The sequence below is a fragment of the Serinus canaria genome, chromosome 3 (genome assembly GCF_022539315.1).
Source record: "Serinus canaria isolate serCan28SL12 chromosome 3, serCan2020, whole genome shotgun sequence".
NCBI classification, from domain to species: Eukaryota; Metazoa; Chordata; class Aves; order Passeriformes; family Fringillidae; genus Serinus; species Serinus canaria.
The window spans coordinates 46344846-46368904 of NC_066316.1; the positions used below are offsets into that span (position 1 = coordinate 46344846).

Consider the following 24059-nt stretch of genomic DNA (forward strand, 5'->3'; position numbering starts at 1 on the left):
AAGTCATTATTTTGTGCCATCTACCTGGATTCCAGAAGATTCCTGAGTTTCTGCTCTGTTCCTCAGACACCAAATTCACCAACCTGCTCCTTCTGACTTCCTGAAAATCACTGCCTGTTTCCCACTGTGGTCTTTGCTACGGAGAGCTGTGCCAGGAAGCAGCACCTACTCCAGGGATCTTCCCCAGAAGAGGGAGCAAGCAAACCAAGAGCACCCCACTGAGGTCTTCCATCCTTTAAGACAAAAAGACACAGATGCTGTGTGGCAAGGCACACAGCAGGAACCCTGGGCTTTGTGCCTCCAATGCTGCCAACATCCTCTGGCCTCGGGAACTGCTTAAACTGTGGGGCTGGGATCAGAGAAAACACAGTAACTACAGCCAGCTTACCTGCTGGTTTTGTAACATCAAGGCTTACTCTCCAACTGCATAGACTAGAAAGTAGGTTTTTAAACAATTAACTCAATTATTGACCTTTATTATGAAGCTCAGGAGTAAAATAGGCTTTGTCAAATGTGTGGAGCATTGTAAGCAACACTCATTGACCCTTATTTCCTGTTAACATAATTGTTCTTGATACCATAATTCCATTTTAAATTATTTTAATAATTTGTAGAAAATTTATTACTATCAATGTACTCTTTATTTGCATAGTGATAGGTTGTCAGTCAAAGTATGTGTGCTTCATGAAGTTACCTTTCCTTCCCACAAGGGTGACTTTCTAATTTAATGCATGTTACTTTTTTCAGGAATGCAGCTGACAGAAAATAGCAGCAGAACTGCTTCAGCACCCTGCAAAACCAGCCTATAGATAACTTCAGCAACAACAGAAATATAAACAATTACAATTACTACAACTTATTCCTTGCTTCCTTTCACAAAGACAAGTCTGCAGTCTTCTGATGCAAGTGCAATGACAACGACTTTTTCCTCATAGCTGGAATCAACAGAATTCAGAGCTAAATCACAAATAATCTTGTAAACCCCGCTAACTTGATTTCTTGCTTAAGGGGCATATTCTCTGGGGAATGATTTTACTTAGTTTGATTATTTTAACTGCTGGCCAACTATACGCATGAGCCTGTAAAAATAGAAGATTGAAACTGCAAATACAGAACCACTTTCTTTTTGCATAAAGTTTAAATATTTAAATATTTCAAATTACTTTATCAAATTACTTTATCAAATAGATTTAAAGACAATACGATAGAAAATTATGTACTAACAAAGTAAAACTGAAATAGAAAGAAATTATGCTTGAAAAGTCACAAAAGGAGTCAATGTTAGACATTATTTAAGAGGAAAAGGGGACTACTATTCCAGACACATATGTATCATCCTAAAGAGAAAAGGAAATTTGCTTACACTTAATAATACCTAGCAGGATGGCTGTAAATAATACGTTATTGGTGCTTGTACCAGCAATACTTATCACATGTCTACATTGCTGGCTAAATTCTAGTTAACAGTCATCACGCAACCAAAAACATGCCACCAGACAATAGGGTACAATGCCACGTAAATTTAAAAATTAGATATTTTTCAGCATGTACTCCAAAATATAATTGCATCAATAATTATTGTCTCTGTTTATAAAACAATTACAGTACCTGCTTAACTACAGCATTGCATGCAGAAATTCCCTGTAACTATTTTATTCCGTTCTAACTAACAATATATTTAGGACCCAAACCTGCTAACCCATATTCCCAGCTTTAGAATTACACTGCACTCTGCAAACTGATATTTACAAATCCAATGTACCATTGCAAAGTTTTGATTTTTGGCAAGTCTATGGATACTTTTTGGGACTCAAGTGTTCTGACCTTAGAGGAACAAGATTGTTTTTCTTTTCCTTTTGTCCAAGTGGATGTTCATTGTGGAAATAGTATCCAGAGACAACTTAACAAGAGTACAATGAAACAGATTTCACTTTGTGGCAACATTACTAACACTGAAAAACGAATTCATGATGGGACGTCATTTGTCTTTAGCTACACGCTTTCTCTCCCCACTCTTAATATGAGCTGCAAATTTTCCTCCTGTCTCAGAAATTAGTGATGGCAGACACAGTACCAACTCTTTCTCCTGAGAAAGCATTTCTCTTCTGCTTCATTCAAATTGCTCTGTGTAAGAATTCCAATGTGATTTAAACATCTTTGCAGTCATAGAAGTACCTCTTAAACTGGTGGAGTTATATAGTTTACATTGCTCTGCTTCCTAAATAAAACAATTATTTAAAATACATATCTCCAGCAAATTCTCACTGATACTTATTCTACTTGTTCTAATCATTGCTATCCAGCATCAGTAATATTCATTAAGAGATTTCCAAGAGATAGCAAGGAAAGAAAACCTTTTTCACAGAACTCCTGAATATATTTCCGTACATTCACTTGTCATTAGACATAATCAAGGCTTTTCTTCCTACAGGGCTTTGCACATAACAGATTTGAGCTAAGCTATCACTACTACAGATGCAGCTTATATCAGCTTAGGAGGGTTTCTGTTAAGCTGATATATTATGCACTGCCTCCATGGGCAAATACAAATGGCATAAATAAGTGTTACACTTATGTTTGGATGGGACTATTTTCTCTGCTTCCTTAAGGTACTATTCAGTGTTGCCAATGGAAAACCAGCAAAACACAATTATTAACCAGTGTTAACAACAGAAAAAATGGCACACTACTGAAGGTGAAGCTGTGAAAGATTGTGGAATTTCTGATAATTTCAGGTTTACATGAGGCTGATTCAGGGCTCCCTTTTCACCCCACATTTTCCATGAATGTCACATGTCCAGAGTCCAGAGACTGAGTGTCAAGGGTGCCAAACTAGGTACATTTTTGGCTTTGCTGAATGCAGTGGGCTTTCCCCTGCTCCTCAAACGTTCTCACACTTCAAAGCTGCAATCCTGTTCCACTTGAAACAGTGGCAAAATCTTACACACAAGGAGATTAGTAAGAAGACGCAGCAAAGGCAGGGAAGTATTTTCATTATGAAACAACATAGTAGGAAAAGGCAGCAAAAAATTTCTATGGCTGATCAACAAGGCCCAGAGCTAATTCTCTGGAAAGAGGAGTCTGGGAGGAAGCATGCATTTGGGAAACAAGACCATTTAATTCAAGCTGCGCCTTTTGTGTGGACAAACCTCAAAGATGAATGTTCCTAGCAATTTTCCATCTCACAACAAGTGAATAGCTATTAAGATGGTTTTTTTCCCATCATTGCAGGACTTCTATACCTATCTCTTTTGCAAATGTCTATGAAAATAATCTTTTCATATTTTAAGGGAACAGAAATTTATGATGATTGTTTTGCACATAGATTAGTTTAAAAAACATTTTAAATGGGTTTTCAGCATATTTCAGTTTCCTAGAACAATTCTGCAAAATTGCCTCAGACTTTTTTTTAACTTTATTTCCTTCTTTTTAATAAAGCTTCCAATGGCAATTGCCACTGAATCAAAAAGTAGGCATATGAATAAAAGTTTTTGTTATGTTGTTTGGTTAGGAAGAAGCAATAACCTTTAAATTAGTATTTGTTGTTCTGTTTAAAATAAGTACGCATTTTGAAAAGCTTTGCATTCCAATAGTAATTTAATAAAGGTCTGGTTTTAACATATTCCTTAAAATGAAAATGGAGAGCACAATCATCTTGGAACAGGCTGCCCAGATGAGTTGTGGCTGCCTGGAAGTTGTGGACCCCTGGAAGTGTTCATAGTCAGGCTTGATGGGGCCCTGGGCAACAGCATCTAGTGGGTTGTATCCCTGCCCATAGCAGGGAAACTGGAACTAGATAATCTTTAAGATACCTTCCAACCCAAACAATTCCATTGCTCTTATTTATTCTACTCCTAATTATTCTTATTTTTTTCTATTATTAAAAACAGTGGAAAGAGTTTTAATTTCTTTCTGAGGAGCATTCATCTTATTTGACCCCAGCCCACCACAGCTTGTTCATTCTGCACTTCCCAATGGCAAAGCCGTCACAATTCTGATTTTCCATAAGATACAAAAGTTCTGTCAAGTTTTAAGCAGCGTAAGATCACCCTCAGTAACCATCCCAGTCATGACGCCAAGACAGGCAAATAAACAGAAAGTGGAGAGATGCAGGCAGCACTCAAATATCCACTTTGGTGTTCTGTAAAGCATACAAACCATCATTCATTAATCACTTAATTATGTCAATACTTGGAAATGACTGTGGGTCCAATCTTATGGCAGCACTTAGTCAATCTCTTCCACTCACGACTAAAAATCATGAACAAAAAATATCCACTCCCAAAAGATTATGAACATTTGAATGCAAATCAGTCACTCTGAAAAAATTACAAGTGCAAGAGACTGGTGGGCTAACTTCAAACAAACTATTCATTTGGGAATAGAGGCTTATTAACTTTTTGTTCTCAAAATTCTGCTTTGAAATGTGAAACTGTAAACATGGCAAGTCCCTGCTCCAATCTGCCCATCTGAGAGGGCACAGGAGAGGAAATGATCCACCTTTTGTCCTCGATGAACTGACAGAAAGCTTTTCGTCAAAGCAATTCACTAAGAGTGAACCTCATCAAGGCAGTGAGCTTGCAGTTTTAACAGTGAAGGCTTGGTTTGCAAGTAACAAGAGCCTCATTTGGAACAAAGAAATCAGCAATGATTCTACCACTAAATACACTTTAGGACCATTCAAGGAAAGAGAGATGAAGAAATGGATAGAACAACAAAGTATGAACCTGTCATCAACCCAGCATGGGACACACTGAAGTTAAAAACAAGGTCTATAAAATTCAAGACTTGGGATCTGAGAATCCTCGATTCTCCAAAATGGTTCATTTACCCTCAAAAATCTCTCAAAACCAGAAATTCCAAAATCCTTTTATTTACCTATATTGCAATACTACTTAGCTCCAAAGGCACAAAATGCTATATCTTGTGACTTTTGCTACTTGTCAAACCAAGTAGAGCTTTCCATTTCATTTGGTGCTTCAGGTTGGTAATCTCCAGTACTGAAGCGGATAAACCAATCAAGTAATTTCACATGCAGCACTGAGAAGTCATCAGGTGTTAACAACTCATTACTCAACTGGAAAAGATCAAAACTAATGACAGATGAAACTCTCCTGTTATTAGTCCCCTGAGTCATCCAATTCTCACTGTTCTGCTCCTCATATTTTGCTGCCTGCCTCTGTATCCTGCAATCCTGTTGCAGGTAGCCCCTGTGACTCATTCCTTGAGCTCACCCACCTGTGACTTGCGAGAATGATGAGCCATTTTAACACTGCTTTCCTCTGGAGTCTCTCACTACATCTGTCCAGGCTACTGAGACTGCCATTCTGCTCTAAGTTGGATTTTTTCTTGTTCAGAAATATAAATTCGTTAATTTTTTACCAAGCATGCTGCTACTGGTAATTATTCATTCTATTAATACATTTGCTAATCAAAATGCAATATCTCATTATTTTCATGATTTTCCAGGTAAAAGGGAAATAAGCATTTTTTGAGATCAAGAAAAACATTTAACAAAAAATGGATGTAATAACTGCAATAATCTTTCTAAAAAATGAGAAAACACAATATTTATATGGAAAAGATACTATATCAGCTTCACCTACAGGAATGAGAAAAAAACTTAAGACTTCACATGGATCATATTTTCCAGTGAAAGGTAAATTAATGTTTTCATTTCCTCCGTAACACAGGAGATGCTAAAAACACACCTTTCTACTGATCTCCTTCTCCTGTTTTTGTCAGTTCAAGCTGAGACTACATTCCAAGATCAATAAGCTCTGCATCAGAAACACGCAGTAATAATAAGTATGAGCATGTTTTTCTTGAAAAGTTTTTATTCTCCCTCTGTGTGTATTCTTTAACTGAACCTTCATTTCTCAATAATTCTCCCTGCTCCTTAATAAAAATTCTCACGTTCCCCACTCAAGCTTACACACCACTCAGCTGGCACATTCTCCACAGGTTTTATCAGCAAGTTCACCCAAGAGCTGCACACTTTAAAATCCTATGAAGAATCACACTGATATTCCTCAATGACCACAAGACATTGCTACATCTTCTTAATGGAATATTCATGTTCTGATTAGGTTATGCAGCTTTCAGCACAAGGACTGGGTAAACCACCCACACCACCTCACAAAGACTTCCAAAACAAACACTCAACAATTGCTTTGTCAGTAAACTCTGAATGATTCCTTCTGCTTCAAAGTGAATGGCAAATCTTTGGCATTTTGTTGTATCCCTCCTTAGCAAAAATAGAAATTATATTTTAGAGCCCCTAATCTCATATGTCAGACTCCCTAAATTCATCATTTCAAGTGAGTTTTTTTATCCATTTCCAGGTCTAAAGGTGAACCATGGACCAGGAAAATCACCTCCTCTTTATTCTTAATACTCTAATCCATGTCAATAAAGAATGGACATGACAACCTTCATGCAATCATTACTGCTGACCAGTAAGATGTCTATATACATTACCTTATTCACTCCTCCAAAACATTTCAAAAGCAAGAAGACAAAAACAGTACATCCTTCCTTTTTTCATCAAAATGCATAATCACACAGAAAGGCAAAATCTCTTGCCTACTTTTTCCCTTCAAGCCTTGAAAGTTTCAATTTTTGTTTTGCTCTGTATGAATGTGTAGAATATATGCAACATAAAGCAAAATGATTCCTCAACTTTTCAAAATTTCACAAAGTGGAATAATCTTTAATTTAGAATTATATTTTTCTGAAGAACAAAAATCTGTATAGTGTATAGGGAAATAATCTGTATTTCAAATGTGTATCTCTGAAAATATTTCAGGAACGACTCAGTAAGTGAGATAGTATGGTTACATCATCCTATTTATTACAATCACAACATTCCATGAAATTCAAATACCACTCCTCAGGCTGATTTTGCTAATGCAGTCATCTTTAGAGATGGTCAGTAACTCAGCAATAAAAAATGACTGCTCTCTCAACTAGTTTATCACTTGCTGTTTTTAGAAGCAATACTGTTAAATAGAAGTACATTAAACATATATATATATATATATATATATATATATATATATATATATAGGAAAACAATGACAACTATATCACATAAGACCCTATTCCTATGACAATTTATGGACATCCTTAGCTTTTACATGTTGTTTAAAGGACTTGTAGAGTCTTTTCTAAGTGCTTGAAGGAACCTGTAGTAGTTATCTGTTTTGCTATTCCCATAAAAAAAAATACTGAACAGTTGCAAAATCCAGTATTTATGGGGCATAATCCAGGACAGATGGTGTGTACAAGACATCTTTTACGCACAGACACACACACATGCACACACAACACACACACACACATATCTATAAAATATATGAGCATATAAGTATATATATTTTAACTGAAGAGCTTTTACTTTGATGCATTTGAGGGCAGTAACAGTCCTATAAGTTTTTGTTAACTATATTTGCATCATTGTCATCATGACCCTTAGACAATATTCCCATGTTTCCTAGCAATCAACAGCTTTGAGTTAAGCTGATATTTGTTTGCTACATATACAAACTCTTAGCGCATTAAATGGAATTAATGACTTAGGACATGGAGTTGAAGTTTTCAGATTCCATTCAGGATAGAGAACTGACAGGAAAATAGATTAGTTGAACTGAAATGACAGTTATGCTGTTCTGGTGGGAGTTTCAGTCATGTGTATCAAAAATTACTGGAAGTCGCTGGTATTTGAGAGAGAAAATCAGAAAAGAGAAAAAAAATGAACTGTCCTATAATTTTTATTTCCCTCTGAAGCTGATAAAGTTAATTCATCAATAGAAAAGTTGGTACATCAGTAACTGCTATGTATAACTGTATATATATTCTTACTCAACCTTTAAAAGCATGATGCCTATTCCAGTTAAAAAAAAAAAAAAACCAAAAACATTTTGGTCAGTCTACTTTGAAATCTATTATACACAAGTTAAGGCTGAGATTAACAATTAATATGAATTCTTCAATAAAATGCCATGCTGCACTAACTCATGGCAAATAAAGGTCCATTCTCCAGAGGCTATTTTTTTCTGCAAGTTTCTGAAATCTAAAATTTATTTTCTAAAATCAGGAAGCAATTTTGTTCACTCTTAAGACTCTATCCTTCTTTATGACAGGATTATTCACTAGGAAAAAAATTCCACAGGTTCAAAATTAAAATGTAAAATTCTTCTTGGTGTTCTGGACTGTGGAAACTTTTATAATACTTTCTGTATGAGGATACACTCTTACAGATTATGGAAAAATTAGATTAAACTATGGCATCCTATTTCAAAGGAACTCAATACTCACTGGAGTATATACCCACATACATAAATGCATAAATTGTCATAAAATCATGTAAATGGCAGAGTAATCATATGCTAATTAATTAATAAACAGACAGATTTTGTGCCTATGACTGTACTGAGCTGAACCAGCTATAGAGTTTACAGCTGTCATTCAAATCACCACAAAGATCTCAGCAGTTAGTTTCATAAGCCAGGCACTGAGCTACAGAAGCACCTCATGAACATTGAAATAAATGTCACAGCTCCTGATCAGCACCAGTTGCAGAGTGTGGTGATGATTTTTCTTTTGTTCTGCTGCCATGAAAATTCTTATCTTCATGTACTGGCCAATACACTAAATTCATACTTGCTATGGAAGCTGGCTAAAAACCAGTCCTGGCCTGCCATAAAAATATTGCTAGTTTGAGATTATTACCTTTTTGTAGTAAATTAAGTATTCCCTTCCCCTAATTTTCAGGACTAAAACATCTCTGTGCAAACCCACTCCAATCTGAGAGAACCGTCAAAGACTTCTATAATTAAACTATGCAAAGGATAAATAATGTCTCTTCCAGACCAGATGACTGTGAATTCTCAACAGTTCTTATTTAAAAGTGTTTTCCACTAGAGCATCCCCTTTCATAAAACTTTGAAATAGTATGAAATTCACTTTGACTCTTACCAGAAAAGACACTGGGAATCTTGGAAAGAAAACTTTTCACTGTCCGAATAGGAATCCCATTTTTCTCATCTTGCATGCGGGCTATGACATCTTCCATCTGAAAAGAGAAATAAAAAACAAATTAAAAATAGAAAGAATAAATAAATCCATTATTATTTCCTAAAGTAAATCTCCAAGAAATCCTAGATCAATCCCTCAGAATGACAGGTCCCCATTTTTTATTTCTTTCTTTAATTTATATTCTATAATTTTATTGAACACGTTAAACTGCAAGTAATTTATTCATGACAAACACTAGAAAATATGTGTATTCAAGGACTCTTGAGAAAGAAACAGCAATGCAGGACAACTTATTTAATGTTAGAGTTAGTTAAAGTACCTTAAAAAGACTTGTCAAAAACCATTGTTGAATATTAAACTTCATGTTTTGATTGTTTTATTGGTATTGTACCACATATAAAAGCAAAATAGACACATACAGGCTTTTAGGGGACTGATCGAGTTCTCAAATAGGATTTTCAAAACTAAGTAGAGCTTTTAATATCAAAGCTAAAATTCCTTCTTTTGTTTTGAGAAGGGGGAAAAAATATAACATGTTGTAATTCCTGGAGATAGCAGAGCCAAAATCCTAAGATTTCTTTGTAGGTAATAATGGAGTAGGTAAAAAAATAATTTAAATCAATTTTCTGATTTTCTTACATATATATTTTACATTGGCTCAGTTTCAGATCAATTTTTAGGCTAATTTGGACAACACATTTTATAAATTGTGCCTAACTCAAAGGTTTACTTTTCTATGAACTATGACCAGAAAACTCTTTCACTGGAAAAAAAAGAATATTTAAGTAGTGTTACTGGCTTACAAGGCCAGTTTTTCTTTTTCCCATTTCATAATTGAAGTTTACCAATTTGATAATTTCCACCTTTCTTTCTTTCTTTGAATATCTAACTTCTCAAAATGTTCAATGAAATGATGATGACATTAATTACAACAATTCTTTCTTTTTTCTTAAATAAGCAAAATGCTGCATATAAACAACTCTGTGTGACAGGGTCTTTTATACTCTTTTATTATTCAAAGTTTAAAAAATTTTTGTACGTCACTTCTTTACCCCTAATAGATTCCCAAAGACTTCCTTAAAATTTGTGGCTGGGCTGTATTGTGAAAACATAATAACAGATCAAATTCTGTCATGCCCCTTTTCCCCCTGAAGTCAGATGTCCCACATTAGCAAATATCAAACCAGCATTGGCCACATCTGTGCTTTTATTGGCCCAATAAGGGAGTTATATAGAGCCAGGAAAGCAAACAGCATTTGGGGTTACGAGGACTATACCTGGGAAAAATAAAAACTCATAAAAAAAAAAAAAAAAATCAAGTAACTCGACTGCTCATGAAAAAGCTATTTACACATGGAGTGTCTGGAAGTTCCCATGTTCTGTGTTTTTACAGATCACATATGAACAACCTAAGGGATACAAATCCAGTGTCATTGTCCCAAGCAAAAAGTAAACAAAAGAAGTAGATATTGTTAGCAAGGTGTGAAAACTGAGTCTATTGCTCAGAATAAGGCAATGTGCAAAATGTAACAGAAGAAAAGAACCAACATTAATCTGACATGGAATTTAATTATTTAAATAGAAAAGGTAATTAATAGAAAATTGTCAAGCATATCTATGCTTGTCAGCCGTTGTCCATGAAATGGCGCCTGTCCCTGCATTTTTTATCCACAAAGTAATTGAAGGCTTGTATAAACTCCTTCCAAATTCTGTTGGTAAACTGTCTTATTTTGCACTTATGTAAACAGGAATTCACTCAAATTCAAGTAAATATTTTTGCTGATCATATTTGGAGATAAATTCCACACTCTCAGAGGAAGCTTGTGAGAACACTGCTAGAACCATGGAGTGAATAATGTAGCTTACACTTGGACAAAGTACAGAAAACAATTTGTACATAAGGCAACATGAGAAAGGTAAATTTACAATGTAATAAGGATTGCTACCAACACAGGCCACACTTCTCAAACACAGCATTACAGGTGGACAGATGCAGTTACTGCTTGCTCAAGAACACTTGAGTGCAAATGTTACATGCCCAGTGCTGTCAGTAGTCAGTCTTTTGAGAGTACATGGAAGAAACTGTTAACTTTTACAAATGCTTTCCTAACCTTCCTTCATGGACAGGATTGGATCTAAACAGCATAAAATCTAACTGAGAGAGACTGAAGCTCTGGGAGAGTCCTCTGGTTTTGATTAGCCAAGTGAACTCCAGGGTGTCTGCATTGCAAAATTTCACCTTCTCCTTTATATCAAGCTCATATTAATGTTCCATGTTGGGCATGAATTCTGTCTGTGCAAAAGGCAGCTCACCCTGCAGACAGCATTATTGGGAGCTGCCTGGATAACTCAGTGAGCAAAGATTACCTCCTAAGTGAGCAGGAATGTTCTGAACACACAACACAACAGCAGTCCTCTAATTAGATACAGTTGACCTCTTGCATGGAAATCTAAGTTACTTGTGGTTTGTGGTTATCTTAAATCTTAAATATAAGAACTCTAGAAAAGGAAGGGAAATTTAAAAGAAAAAAGTTTAAATTAGAGATTCAAACCTATCCAATCTAATATAGGCAGGAGCACAGTTTAACTTTCAAAATATGCAGTTGCTGTTTCTGTTACAGCTGCTTTAAATTCAGCAAATATATAACCTCTTCCACTGAAAACCATCAAACTTAATTATATTTGGGAAGCAGCAGTCAAGGCACTCCTCTGTCATTCATCAACAATGACCTAAGACAATGAAAAGGGCAGAATATTTTAATTAGAATGATGAAAGAAAATCTTAATCTAATTTTGCTCAAGAAGCCTAATCTGGAAAACACATGCTGCTGCCTGATATAATAATTTTCCTTCCTGATGTATCATTGTTTGTTTCTGAGTCACCTGACCCAATGCTCAAAAATGAAATAGAAGCTTCTTGATTTCACCACAGAATTAGACTTTTCTCTATTCTACCTGGCTAAATCTGTCTGGCCCTCATCTTGCAGTGAGATTCTTTTTAGTTCTAAACACTCTCAAGTAACTCAAACAAGCCCACAAATAATTTGCCTCGATCACTCTGTAAATGAAGGTCAATATACTTGAGAAGAGGAAGCTGTACAAGCACATATTTTAGTTTTTCAGTCATCATTATACATCATTAACTGGGAAAATACAGCTAGAAAGACATTTCAGTGAAGTACAGATCCTACAGAAAGTTTTCTAAGTAAATGTCTTCTTCAAAATATGTGCCATTATTTTTACCAATGTGGCAATTCCAACCCTAACAAAAACTCACTAAACTTCTGATGCACAGACAACTCAGAACAAACTTGCAATATTAATATTTAAAACTTCACTTGTCTCCTTGTGAAGATAATTTGCAGCCTTCATCTTGACACATAAAGAATCTGTGAAATCTATTTCAAAGCCTGACTCTATGACAACAGTGACAATGCATCTTCCCTAAAGCAAAAAGGAGGCAGATAACAATATCCTGTAATAGAAGGGCTACAGGATACAGGAGCTGTTGAACAATGACAACTGAGTCTGCTCTGAGCACACTGGGAGCTAGGCATGCCCAACTTACCCCAGGAGCAGAACCAGTGGAGGTATTGACAACACACCAGGGGCAGTGTCCTTTAGCTACTTACAGCTAGGTGAAAGGAATACAGGTCCTAAGAGCAGAATTTTTGTGGTTCCTCAGTGCCACTGTGCCATGTGGTTTGTGGGGGGAAACTCTGATTGTTAAACTTCCAAATCTAGATAATAACTTCATTGCTGCTCATCTGCACATCTTGCAAAAATTATCAACTTAAACCATAAGTCAGCATCACTGCTTCTTAAGAACTGGTTTTGGTTTGGGTTTTCTTTTTTCATTAATTCAAACATAACAAAAGTGAAAAAACAAAATGATTGTTAGTGCAGGAAAAGAGCTTTTTTTCTTCCACTAAAATTGAGCATAAATTTATTCCAAATAAAGATGATCACTAGACACAAGAATACTAGAGAAAGTAAATTAACTGGAAATAAGCTAGTTCAAGAGATACATGGTAAAAACTTGAAGCCTTGCCTTACTTACACATCCACAAATGTGTTCATTTTATTTCTGTCCCTTAAAAAAAAATAAATTCTGTTCTAGGGAATTAAGACTATACTCAGGAATACCAAAATGAAATAAGCATAATTTTGTATTCAGTTATCGTACAGTGGAACGGGGATTGCTCTCACGTTGAGTGTACTGGGGTCCACCCACACTACAGCTTTCTTCATTTTGCTAAAATCTTTTTCTCCTTTTACATAAATGCAGGGGTGGAATAGCCCAGTGGAACTAGCTACAAACCTGATCCAAGCTTGTTAACAAGAACAAGGAGTCACAGTATATTTCTTACAGTGTGCAACATGTTTCCTTAGACACGTTCTCCCCTACTTTAACACTCCACAGAGTCCAAGGTCACTAGAGCAGTTGGCCAGAAGGTTGCAGGAAATTTTCCTCAGCCTGTCCCCTGTGCAGAGATGTATGCCAAGCAACAAGGGCTGAACAAAACTTGCAGGGTAGGAGACCGATACAAAGTTCCTTACAAAGCAAGGGCCACTTTTCTTCTGACTGCCTCACTGACAAGCACAGGTACAGGCAAACTGATTGCCAGATCAAGTCAGTAAGAAACAACCCTGGAGGTGAAAATAGAAGGTTAATGGGAGACCTTCAGTTTACCCAGTGTATGAGGGAAAGTACCAAAGCAAAACAAACAAGCTCAGTTTAAGAATGCTGAAAACTCCTTCTCTAAATCAAATATGTAGAAACAAGATGTTTTAGCATCTTCATGTCAAAGATTTTAGCATTTTCCATTTAATGCAGAATTGGGTTATTTCAACTCTTTATTCCTAACTTGGTATGAAAACCAAGCTTAAAACATTCAAAAGTTCAGAAAAGTACATTTAGATTTTTGAGTAAAATACAGCGCTGAAAGATGTCTTGAAACATGCAACACTAACCAACTGCTAATGACAGTCATGCACGAACTCTCTGGACTTGCTGATATAAAAGCAGTCAGTCATGAGTTTTCTAAGACAGCAATGCTGCATCTCTGGTCTACCAACACAGGAAACAGCCCTAGGTACACTCTGATGAATATTAAATTATAGAATAACTTAATTAAAAGAATACAAGAATGACTGGTCTCATTTTCTTCAGAGCCTCTATTTGCTGAAATAATTATTTGACATCATAAAATCAAGTGACAAAACAACACAAAGGTTTCCAATCATATTAAATAGATGCATTGGAGATAGTTTGAAGAGCCTAATTTTTAACATGTACCTATGATGCTGGCACTTCTGCCTCATGTTCCTTTCCTTCTGTATATGAAGACACTGGTGTGAGCAAATAGTTCATACTCTGTCCCTAAGCAGAATACCTGTGGAGAGCAGATGTTCTGGCTTCACAAGTAGCACAAAGATCTGTGTTGTATCATTATCTGCCATCATGCTTAGGGCATAATTTGTAGTTATCAATGTGAATTTCTAATTAAGATTCAAATTTATTTTCCTTAATTATCCATACTGTTTCAGATTCAACATACAGGTAATGTTTCAGACTGGTTGTAAAACAAGAGTGGTACTACATACATGAGCCTGTGCTCACATTAAATGAGCCCAGGGCAAACCTTTGTCATCTATTAAGAATAATTAGAGCTATTTTGAATGTATTTGAAAATTGATGCCAGTTCTGTGCAATTACTTTTGAAGCCTAATTAAATGAACAGTCCCACTGGGCTTCTCCTTACTATCAACCCTGTATGTTCATCACTGAACTTGTATCAATAAGATAGGCTCTGCACACTTCACTGATTTAAAACTGTGGGTTTGAGTGATAATTTTAAGCATGATCTTGTCTTATTCATGTAACTAAAGTGCTGACTCATCAAAACCAGCATTTCATTTAAAAGGTTCTTGTAGCTTAATACAAACCATACCAGGAGTTCTTGGGCTTTCCAAATACCTATTATAATACTTTTTGAAAGAAGGACAAGTTGAAAGCATACTTTGAGCTCCTGTCATTAACCTGTAATCATGTGGTGTGTTGGGAAGCTAAAGCTGTCAGTGATCCCCGGGTAAAGATTGAATAAAGGGTAATCCCTGTCGCAAGAAACCATACAAGGCTGAATGGAAAATCCTGAAAATGCCATACAGGACATTCTGTAGGTAGCAATTTATGCCAGTAAGTAACTATCTTTTCTCCTAAGGACTGCTAGTCTTGAGCTCATGGTTTGATGCACCATTCTTTCTCAGCTTCATACAGTGGGTAAATTGAAGACCTCCCAGTAGCCTATTTCCTCCATCATTCTACAATTATTTCTCACTGTTATTTCTTTGGATAAGTTGATCTGAAAACACTTAATACTGCATTCCACTCCCCCACAAAAAAAAAAAAAAAATTTAAAAAAATCTTCATTCTAATCCAGAAAAACAGTGTGAGTTTGCTTGTATCACTGTAATTTTTTTGAGAATTCAGCATGTAGGAACACTGCCAACAAACCTATAACACTGCAAGGGCTATATTGCTCTCACTCTTTTCAATTAAAGTTTTATCTCACCTAAGAATCCTACATCTGGGTATATAAGACAGACACCCAGTTTACTGTATGGATATCAATGCTATATAGCTGGACTGTGAAGAGCAGACTGAAGTAGTTGCTAAAAACAACTCAACCAGCATTACAGAAAGATCATATAAATTTGGAGGAATACATCACACTGATTCAGCTTTGAAATCAAGAAAAGGTTATAGAAAATGCTATACTAAGTCTATGAAAATTCAGGCAGCTGGCAATTCCAGCTCCCTAGCCCTCATGAAAATGCAATTTCAAACAACAAAAAAAGCTCTTAAGTAAGAAAAAAGGATATTTTTTAATTAACAACTTGCAAAACAATTCTGGTATGACTTTAAATTTTTTCATAGTACTAATAATTCATAATCTAGTTTTACTCTGTCCTTTCCTAGGCAAGAAGCATTTTCTATATTTAGTGATTGTCAGAATGAGATACAGAAAATATAAAAGCTATGAACTGATGGAAAAACTACTACTTTAACTAAATGGTTCTCATGTTTAAATTCCAGATAGATAAATAAAAGCATTTCATTTTATTTACCTGGGTATTTTTGAACTTAGAAATTATTAATGAAAATTAATTAAAAAGACACATTTCTGAAACCTTCAATGTTATTGTTGCACAACAAAACCAGAGATACCTTATGCAAAGGAGTTAAAAAACACATACAGATGGTGAAATTTCAAAACCACCTAAGTCGATGATAATTTTGGAAATTGCATTTCTGCTTTCAGTTAAATAATTTTTTTCATCACATGTATGAAATTTTGGTTGGAATGACAGAGGAAAAAGAAACATCACTATGGACACTTCAGAAGAAAACAGTTTGATGAAGAAAGTCTTTTCGAAGGACTGCTTTTATTAACGGAGTGATGTCTGCAAAAATACTTCATTCAGAATAAAATATATATTTTTAAAGCAGCTAAACCTATAAATAATTTCTATTAATCTGTCAGGCCAAGATCTGAGCTTCTAGACTGTGCTACCAGAGATAAAAATAACATTTCTTAGGCAAAATACAAATTTTTAAAAGTACAGTCTTTCAAAGCCAAGCTGTTTCTTGGGTTGTACTGCTCATTTGTAAAATGATGGTCCTGACACTAAAAGTGAAGTCCCCTGTGCATTTCAGAAACAGAGAAGGTCAATGGAAAACTGATCTCTGAGATCCCAAATGGACCTTCAAAGACAATATTACAGAAGTGGTCAAAGTGTTCATTTTTTTTTTTTCCAAAAAAGAGGAAAAGAGAAATTTTCAAGTTCAACAGAAAAAAAAAAAAAAAAAAAAAAGTCAAAGCAGATTCTGGACAGTACACAGGCTGGGATTTAAAAGAAGAAAACGGATGCAGACATATTTGTAGGAAATGAAAAATAATGAAATAAGTTGGCTTATACGTAGGTAGTTCAGATAAAAAAGTGTATTGTAGCCAATAGCACATTTTGACTTCACAAAAAACACAAAAGTCACAAAAATATTAGCTATGACAGAATTATGATATATTCATCCACTTAACCAAAAAAAAGTGATGTTCTTCTGGATAATACTTACATTTACTTCAAAATATTCTCATTTAATTCTGAAGACTGAAAAACAGATTTTTTTTTTCTAAATTGGTTCATCTTTCTTATGTCATCTGATTACTAATGGTTTCAAATCTAGATTTGTCTTGTTGGAATCTCTTTTCCTCACTTGTCAGATGATCCCAAACATTACAAAGCCACATCACAGCAGATCATTTTAGAAGGAGCTACTGTTGACCAAAGACAAAACCTTTCTTAAAAATTAAAAAATCATTATCCTTCCAATACTAATAAGCAAAAAATTAATTACAAGAAATGTTTCAAATTACATTGACAGAAATAACATTTTAGGGTAAATGATAAGTGTTTTGGTGATTTCTGCATTGCTCTCTGCTCTGTGGTGGGGGAAGACTGAAGAAGGCCAGCTGATCTGTTAATATTTCAGCACCTAGAGAACAGAAATATATACATGTATAAAAACTTCATTTCTAGTCTCTTGGTCCTTGAAATTGCTCTGAATCATTAAACTCCATTAAATACAGAAGTAAAACTTGTATCATCACAATATGTTTTTACAAGTGACTATTAAACCATGTTCTTGTGAAAAAAAAAAGGTTCTTAATTGTATTACAGTATGGAAAGCTTTCAGTATCAATTTTATTTGGCATTTTAAAAAATGGGCTACTGATGTAATACAGTAATGTAGCATTAGATGACAGATGGACTGGTTTCACAGTAGTCTGTTCACCCTCTGTTACACAACTTACTTAAAAAGAAATATTTTATTCTTACCTAATCTGAATAGATAGACAGTTGTGGATGTTCTGGCTATGCCAGTTTTAAACCATGTTGACTTCACCCATTTTCACTTAAAGAATAATGTACAAGAAATGAAAACAAATGAAATACTGAACTATTGATCTGCCAAATGAACAATACAAATAATAATGGATAAAGTCCACAGAAAACTCAATCATGGTACATTTCCTATGCAATCTTTTTTTTTATCATGACAAGTACTAAAATAAATGAACCAGAACATTTACACCTTTTTTCCATAAAAATGTAGCTACCAGCATCCCAATAACACCAGTACATTTTCCCTCCTTATAAAAAGTCTTATCATCATCTCCCCTTCAAGGCAGCAGAAGCTCCAGGCCTGATCATCTTTTTATTCCTCTTTAGAAGATCACACAAACTCTAGTACTAATTTTCATGCTAAAAAGCAAAATTATTTTATGTAGCTCTTGCTACTAGCAATTCAGGAGCTGTAGTGCAAACTGTAGGCTTATGTAAAACAAGCAATGCATACAAATATTAGCCTGCCCTTCAGCGACAAAAAAATCATGAATTTCTACATGTCAAGCAGATTTTTTCATCTCCTGTTGACTACACAAATTAGCCAAGCTTTTCATCCATCAGAACATTAGAATTTAAGAAAAATAGGTCATAGATCTTCTTATTCAGAAAGGAGTAATAAAAAATAAGTTCTGCATGCATTTAAAAACAAAAACATTGGGGTGAATATATGTGGAAACAAACAGGTTTTTCTGAATTGGTTTTTACAGTTTTAAAATGTATTTTAATTTGATTGTGGAAAAACAACCAAACAAAATGTGAGTATTTGCTATGAAAGAAAATTATAAAATGAAATTTAAATAGGGAATGACATTTTGCAAAGAATTCCAAAACTGCCACTATTTTATTTATAATTTCTCAGCATCTCCAGAGTTATTCCTGTATAGGATTCTAACTGTATCAGCCAGACTCTAAAACAAATTTAAAATCTTATTTTCTTAAAACAGAGGAAACATTTCTATAGCACTCACAAAATACTGAAATTCTTCTAAAAACTATCGAAGCCATAGAAAATTAACTTGATTAACAGACTGTAGCCCATTGTTTCCTTTAGGAGTTATTTGGAAGAAGAGAGTAACAATTTGCCTATGGGTTTTTATTCCACACAATGAATGGGCAAAAGAGAAATGCAAATTCCTTATTTTAAATTTCCTTATATTAAATGAAAGCTAAGTTAGCCATACTCTTTGATCAAAGTAAGCTTTCACAGGATTTTTCTTGAAAGAAGTCACTGCTAAAGAGCAGTAATGCCAGTCCACACCTGTTTCCATTGTACACAGTCACCTTACAAACACACAAGCCAAGACCTCTTGGCTTCATCGCTTATAATTAAATTTACCTGATTTCTTTCTCCGCCACTGAAAAAGGACACAGTTTGCTCTCAATCCCACTCTAGGTTGCTCTATTTTCACAAGGATCCTCTGCCATGCAATGATTTGGGAGCAGTCTCAGCAAAGGCTTCTTTATCAAAGCACTTAAATCGTTCATAAACATTAAGGCTGAAATTTTCTAAGAAAACGGAAGTAACTACACACCTAACTCATTAAAAACCAGTGAACTGACATATCAAAAGACAGTGGGTGACCCAGTGTGCATGTTCCAATGCTTTTTGAAATAGGATCCCATTCCAATGTGGGATTTCCCAATTTATATTTTGACTGGTTGCAGCATAATTAGGAAAAGCAGGACATTTTATGATACTTCCTTTCAGTTGTTTGCAGCAATTGCATCAGACCTAGCACTCCACTGGACTTGGACTGAAGGAATAAAGGAAATTTAAAATTACTATATGCCTTTTTCTTATTTAATTTTACTCTGTTTTAAAAACTTGAATTTTTCTTATGAATTCATGTTATATTTTCCCAGAAAAACCAACCACACTTTAATCTCCATTGAAATAAAGAAAGCAGAGAAGACTATCTTAACATCAAAACGCTAGAGCTTTTGAATTCTCATGATTTAGACACTTAAAAGCAAATCAGGTCTGGATGTTCTGTACTTGTCCAATTTAGTCATAGTTTGACATTTACAGTATCTACATTTTATTTTCCTTTGCAGTCATTTTCCTTTTGATTAGAAACATTCCATGTCTTTATTGTCAAACCACATTTGTCCCACAAAAGAAAGTAGAGCAGCAGCCATTAACTGATTTGAAATATATGAGCTCTGAGAATTGTGAATAATGGCTATAAAACCATTTCTTTATTCCATCTGATACACAATAGGGAAAGGAGATGTTCTTTTTTTATAAACAAGTTTTGGTATTCACATACTACTATATGTATGCAATTACATTAGAACAATATTAAAATCAGACACACTCTAACTTAAGAATCAAAAAAAGGAAATGTTTTTGAGTGAATTAAAATTTAAAAACATAAAACCAGAAGAAAACAGAATTAAAACCCACAAATCCATTTGTGAAATTATTTTTTACTCTAGGGAAAAAAAATAGGCAAAACACTGCAGGAAAGAATTACAGAACCCTAAATTTTGGTCATGTTTATTTTGCCAGAAGGACAAACTCATTCTGATTACTTGGTGCAGTGAGCAGTATATATGACACAATGCTCACTGGAAGTTTGAATGCCATAGCCACCTTTCTGTCATCCTTTCTGTAGAGGTGGACAAGACACTCCCAACTCAACCTCAAATCTCTGAACTGATATGTAGTTGGTTAATTTGAATACTTGGAAAATTCAGAATCTATGTAATAGATCCAATTGGATCAAACTGTTAGCATGAATGGGAACAATTTTCATTAAAAGTTCATTAAAAAACTTTTTTTTCATAAAAAGTTTTCAGAACAGAAAAGTTTGATTGCAATAAAGCAATTTCTCACTGGAAAAATCACAAGTCATTTGAAAGAATTTTTTTCCATCATGACTTTATCTGTTTTACCAGTTTAAAGGATGGAAAGTAACCAGGTTTAACAACTGAAGCACTACTTCAGTTAACCCTGTACCTGTTTCAGGAAACATTTAGAATGACCTGTCTCATACTACAAATAGATATAAAAAATTGCTGGAAGAAATGAGACTTTACTAAAAAAAACCCATATTTTCCTATACAGAGTGATTACACTGAAAGTGATCTCCACAGTAATAAATTAAAATATAATAAATAGAGGTAGTCTGCAAGCACCTACATCTTCCAAGCAGAAACCAGAGATTGCTACTTTTGGCTGAAAAGAGGTAATACACTGGACAGCTAGTGGTTACCTGGAAAAATTAAGGGGCTGCAGATGTTGTGGACAAGTACAGAAAACCCAAATTCTGTTCTTTTAAATGCCTTCAGATAAGGTCAGAGAAAAGTAAAATTCCCAGACACAGGTAAGATTCCTCTGGCATTTGGAAAAAACAGAACAAGTTACATTCAGCACAGGAGTCACTTAATGAGGACTTGAGAATCCTTGCTTTTCTTCTCCACTTTGTTACCAACTGACCTTTGGCAATCCACTGCAACCTCCAGTGGCTGAGAAATGTGAAAGACAGCTAAGGAAACAAACATTAAATAATAAACTTCCTAAAGTTTTTGCTGTGCCGGAGCATTGTAATGCTAGGTAAAATTAAAGCATACAGATTTTAAAACAGACTGGAGTTTCTTTCTGTTCCAGAAAGCTGCAGATTCCTGACATTTTTTCCCACCCTATGTCTTCTCAGAGACATGAATCAAAGTCTACTGTAGTCAGTGAAGGTATTTCCTTTGATATTTTGGGAATAAATATTAGCATCAGTAGGTATTGGGCTTCTAAACATTAAGTACTTCATGACTGTCACAGGATACGTCCTCCTTTTCCATCAAAAGCTAAACTATTATAAGGTTCCAGAAATTAAATTAAAGATGTTGAATTCCATATAGAAAACCACAAAACTATATTTCTGTATGGTCCCCCCTTACAACTAATTTAACCTCTTAGATGTTGATGTCTTGAATGCATTTAATATGTTAAACTTAGCTGAGAAGTTCATTATTCTGAAGGAGAATGTTTAGAGACACATTTGTTTACTGTATGCCTCTTTGTTCCATCTTTACCTTATCACATCCTGTTGCAGTACATGATGTTGCAAGAGAAACATAAGGAATAACTTGTACACTGAAATAGTTTTAAAAGGCTTTTATGTGTTAGACAAAGCAGAAAGAGAGGAGGGAATCACAAGGAGGGTAAAGGAAAGATCCATGTTCATTGTCTTTTCATCTCCTTTGAAACTGTGTAGATTTGCATTTTAGTTAATGGTCATCATACACACCCTTACCAGGATTTATTTTTTCATAGAAAATCCTACTTAAAGATAATTAGATAGGATCTTTGAAGTCTAATACATTCATTCCTAAGCAGTAGTCCATTCTCAGTACCAAAGCAGTTGTGGGCATATCTTCAAAAAATTTGATGCAAAATGGCTTTCTTGGAGATGTTGGAATATTGTATTGGCTGTAGATTTCTTATCAAACCATAGACTTAAAATTCTAAAATTTTTGTTATATTTATGAATCCACACAATAATCACTTGCACATTTAACTGTACTTTCCAAATAAAATACATGCAAGAAATTCCCATTCACAGAAAGTTCATTAGGAAAAACTGCGAGATCAATTTGACCCAAAAAAGGAGGCAGTTGCTTTATTTCCTTTTTTATTATTTCAGTTAGGCTTATCATACTGTGAGACCATCCCCACTGTGTGCTCTAAAGCAACTACAGGAGTTGTAACAACCAACTGGAAAGTGTGAATCAGAATTTGTTCCACAGTATGCATAGCAAAATTCGGAATCTAGACTTTATTTTAGTATCCAAGTTATTCCAAGGATTATCTATTCCAAACCAGATCATAAAACTGCAATTTTTTACCAAAAGCACAAAAGCAGCACAGTGCATGTCCTTTGGTAGCCTTCAAAGACACAGAAATTAAAAGGTAAATTGGGTTCCAAAACATAGGAAAACACGTGGTAATTCCCACAGTTTATAAATAGTGGATTTTGTTGCTGGCAAACCAATAAATCCTACAAGATTACTGTGCCAGAACACCTCACTCACATCCAAAATAAGTTTTCTTCACGCTAGTAAAGAGTAAGCCAGGCTGTTGAAATCTATTGAAATGCATGTGAATGACAGGGCTGGGCTCTCTCTGGCCTTATCCCGAAGCCTGGTGGGGCACAGCACCAGGATGGCCCCTCCCCAGTCCCTCTGCAGTTCACATGGAGGCAACTGGGACACTGCAGTGCCCCCAGGGCTGCTCTGAATGCCAAACTGCTTTTGCTGCCTTTCCTCTTGCATCCTTGCCAAGCACATCCATAAAACAATAATTAGCTCTTAGCCTCACTAATGCTCTCCTAATGTCACCTCAGATGCTGTCAAGTCCACGACTCCAGCACTAAAAAATCAGATTATTATAATTAATAAGTGATTAACATGAAGTAGTTTATTTTAGAACTTCAGAATTTACAGCAAGGTTCATATAATTAAAACATTCACAGTAATTTTGTTACATTGATTACAAACTTGACAGCATTTAAAACATTTAACTTCTCTAGGTTTTTAAAATTTAACTTGCAGAAGTAAAAGCAACAGTATCATTCCATCTTCTGACTATACAGAAATAACTAATATCTATATCTAGAGAAGATGTAGTGATGGAAAAGGGAAGCGTGGAAAAGAACAAATGAAGTTATGGAATGTGGTCCATGAGGGAATGGGTTAAACACCTGCACTGAAAAAGGAAGAATCAAGACCATCAAATAGGTAGAGGACAGATGTGAAAAGAATAGACAGGTTTTTGATCTAGTGAAAGACATTCATGCCCTTGACAGGGATGACTAACTAGATGATCCTAAAGGACCCCTTCAGTAGCCTTTTGTGATTCTACTGATCAGTGAAAAGCAAAATAAAGTATGAGAAAAATTAATATTTTGAGTGACACACAAATTAAAAAATTAAATTTCATTAGGTAAAAGGTTTAAGGCAAAGAAAGAAATAAGTACATAAATGAGTTGTGAGTTACAATTTCAACTTAGACAAATAAAATAGATGGTTGGTCCAGCTTCTGCAGCACATGA

The 24059-nt window shown here is 34.9% G+C and overlaps 1 protein-coding gene across 3 annotated transcripts in view; it reads right to left on the bottom strand.

Annotated features, from left to right (window-relative positions):
• The window catches only part of RGS7 (regulator of G protein signaling 7), a 238913-nt gene that overhangs the window by 104344 nt on the left and 110510 nt on the right, over positions 1–24059 (bottom strand). For all 3 annotated transcript variants that reach the window (XM_050972431.1, XM_050972432.1, XM_050972430.1), the window contains one exon: positions 8980–9076. In XM_050972431.1, coding sequence (XP_050828388.1) covers positions 8980–9076 — 97 coding nt within the window. The remainder of the gene's footprint in view (positions 1–8979; positions 9077–24059) is intronic.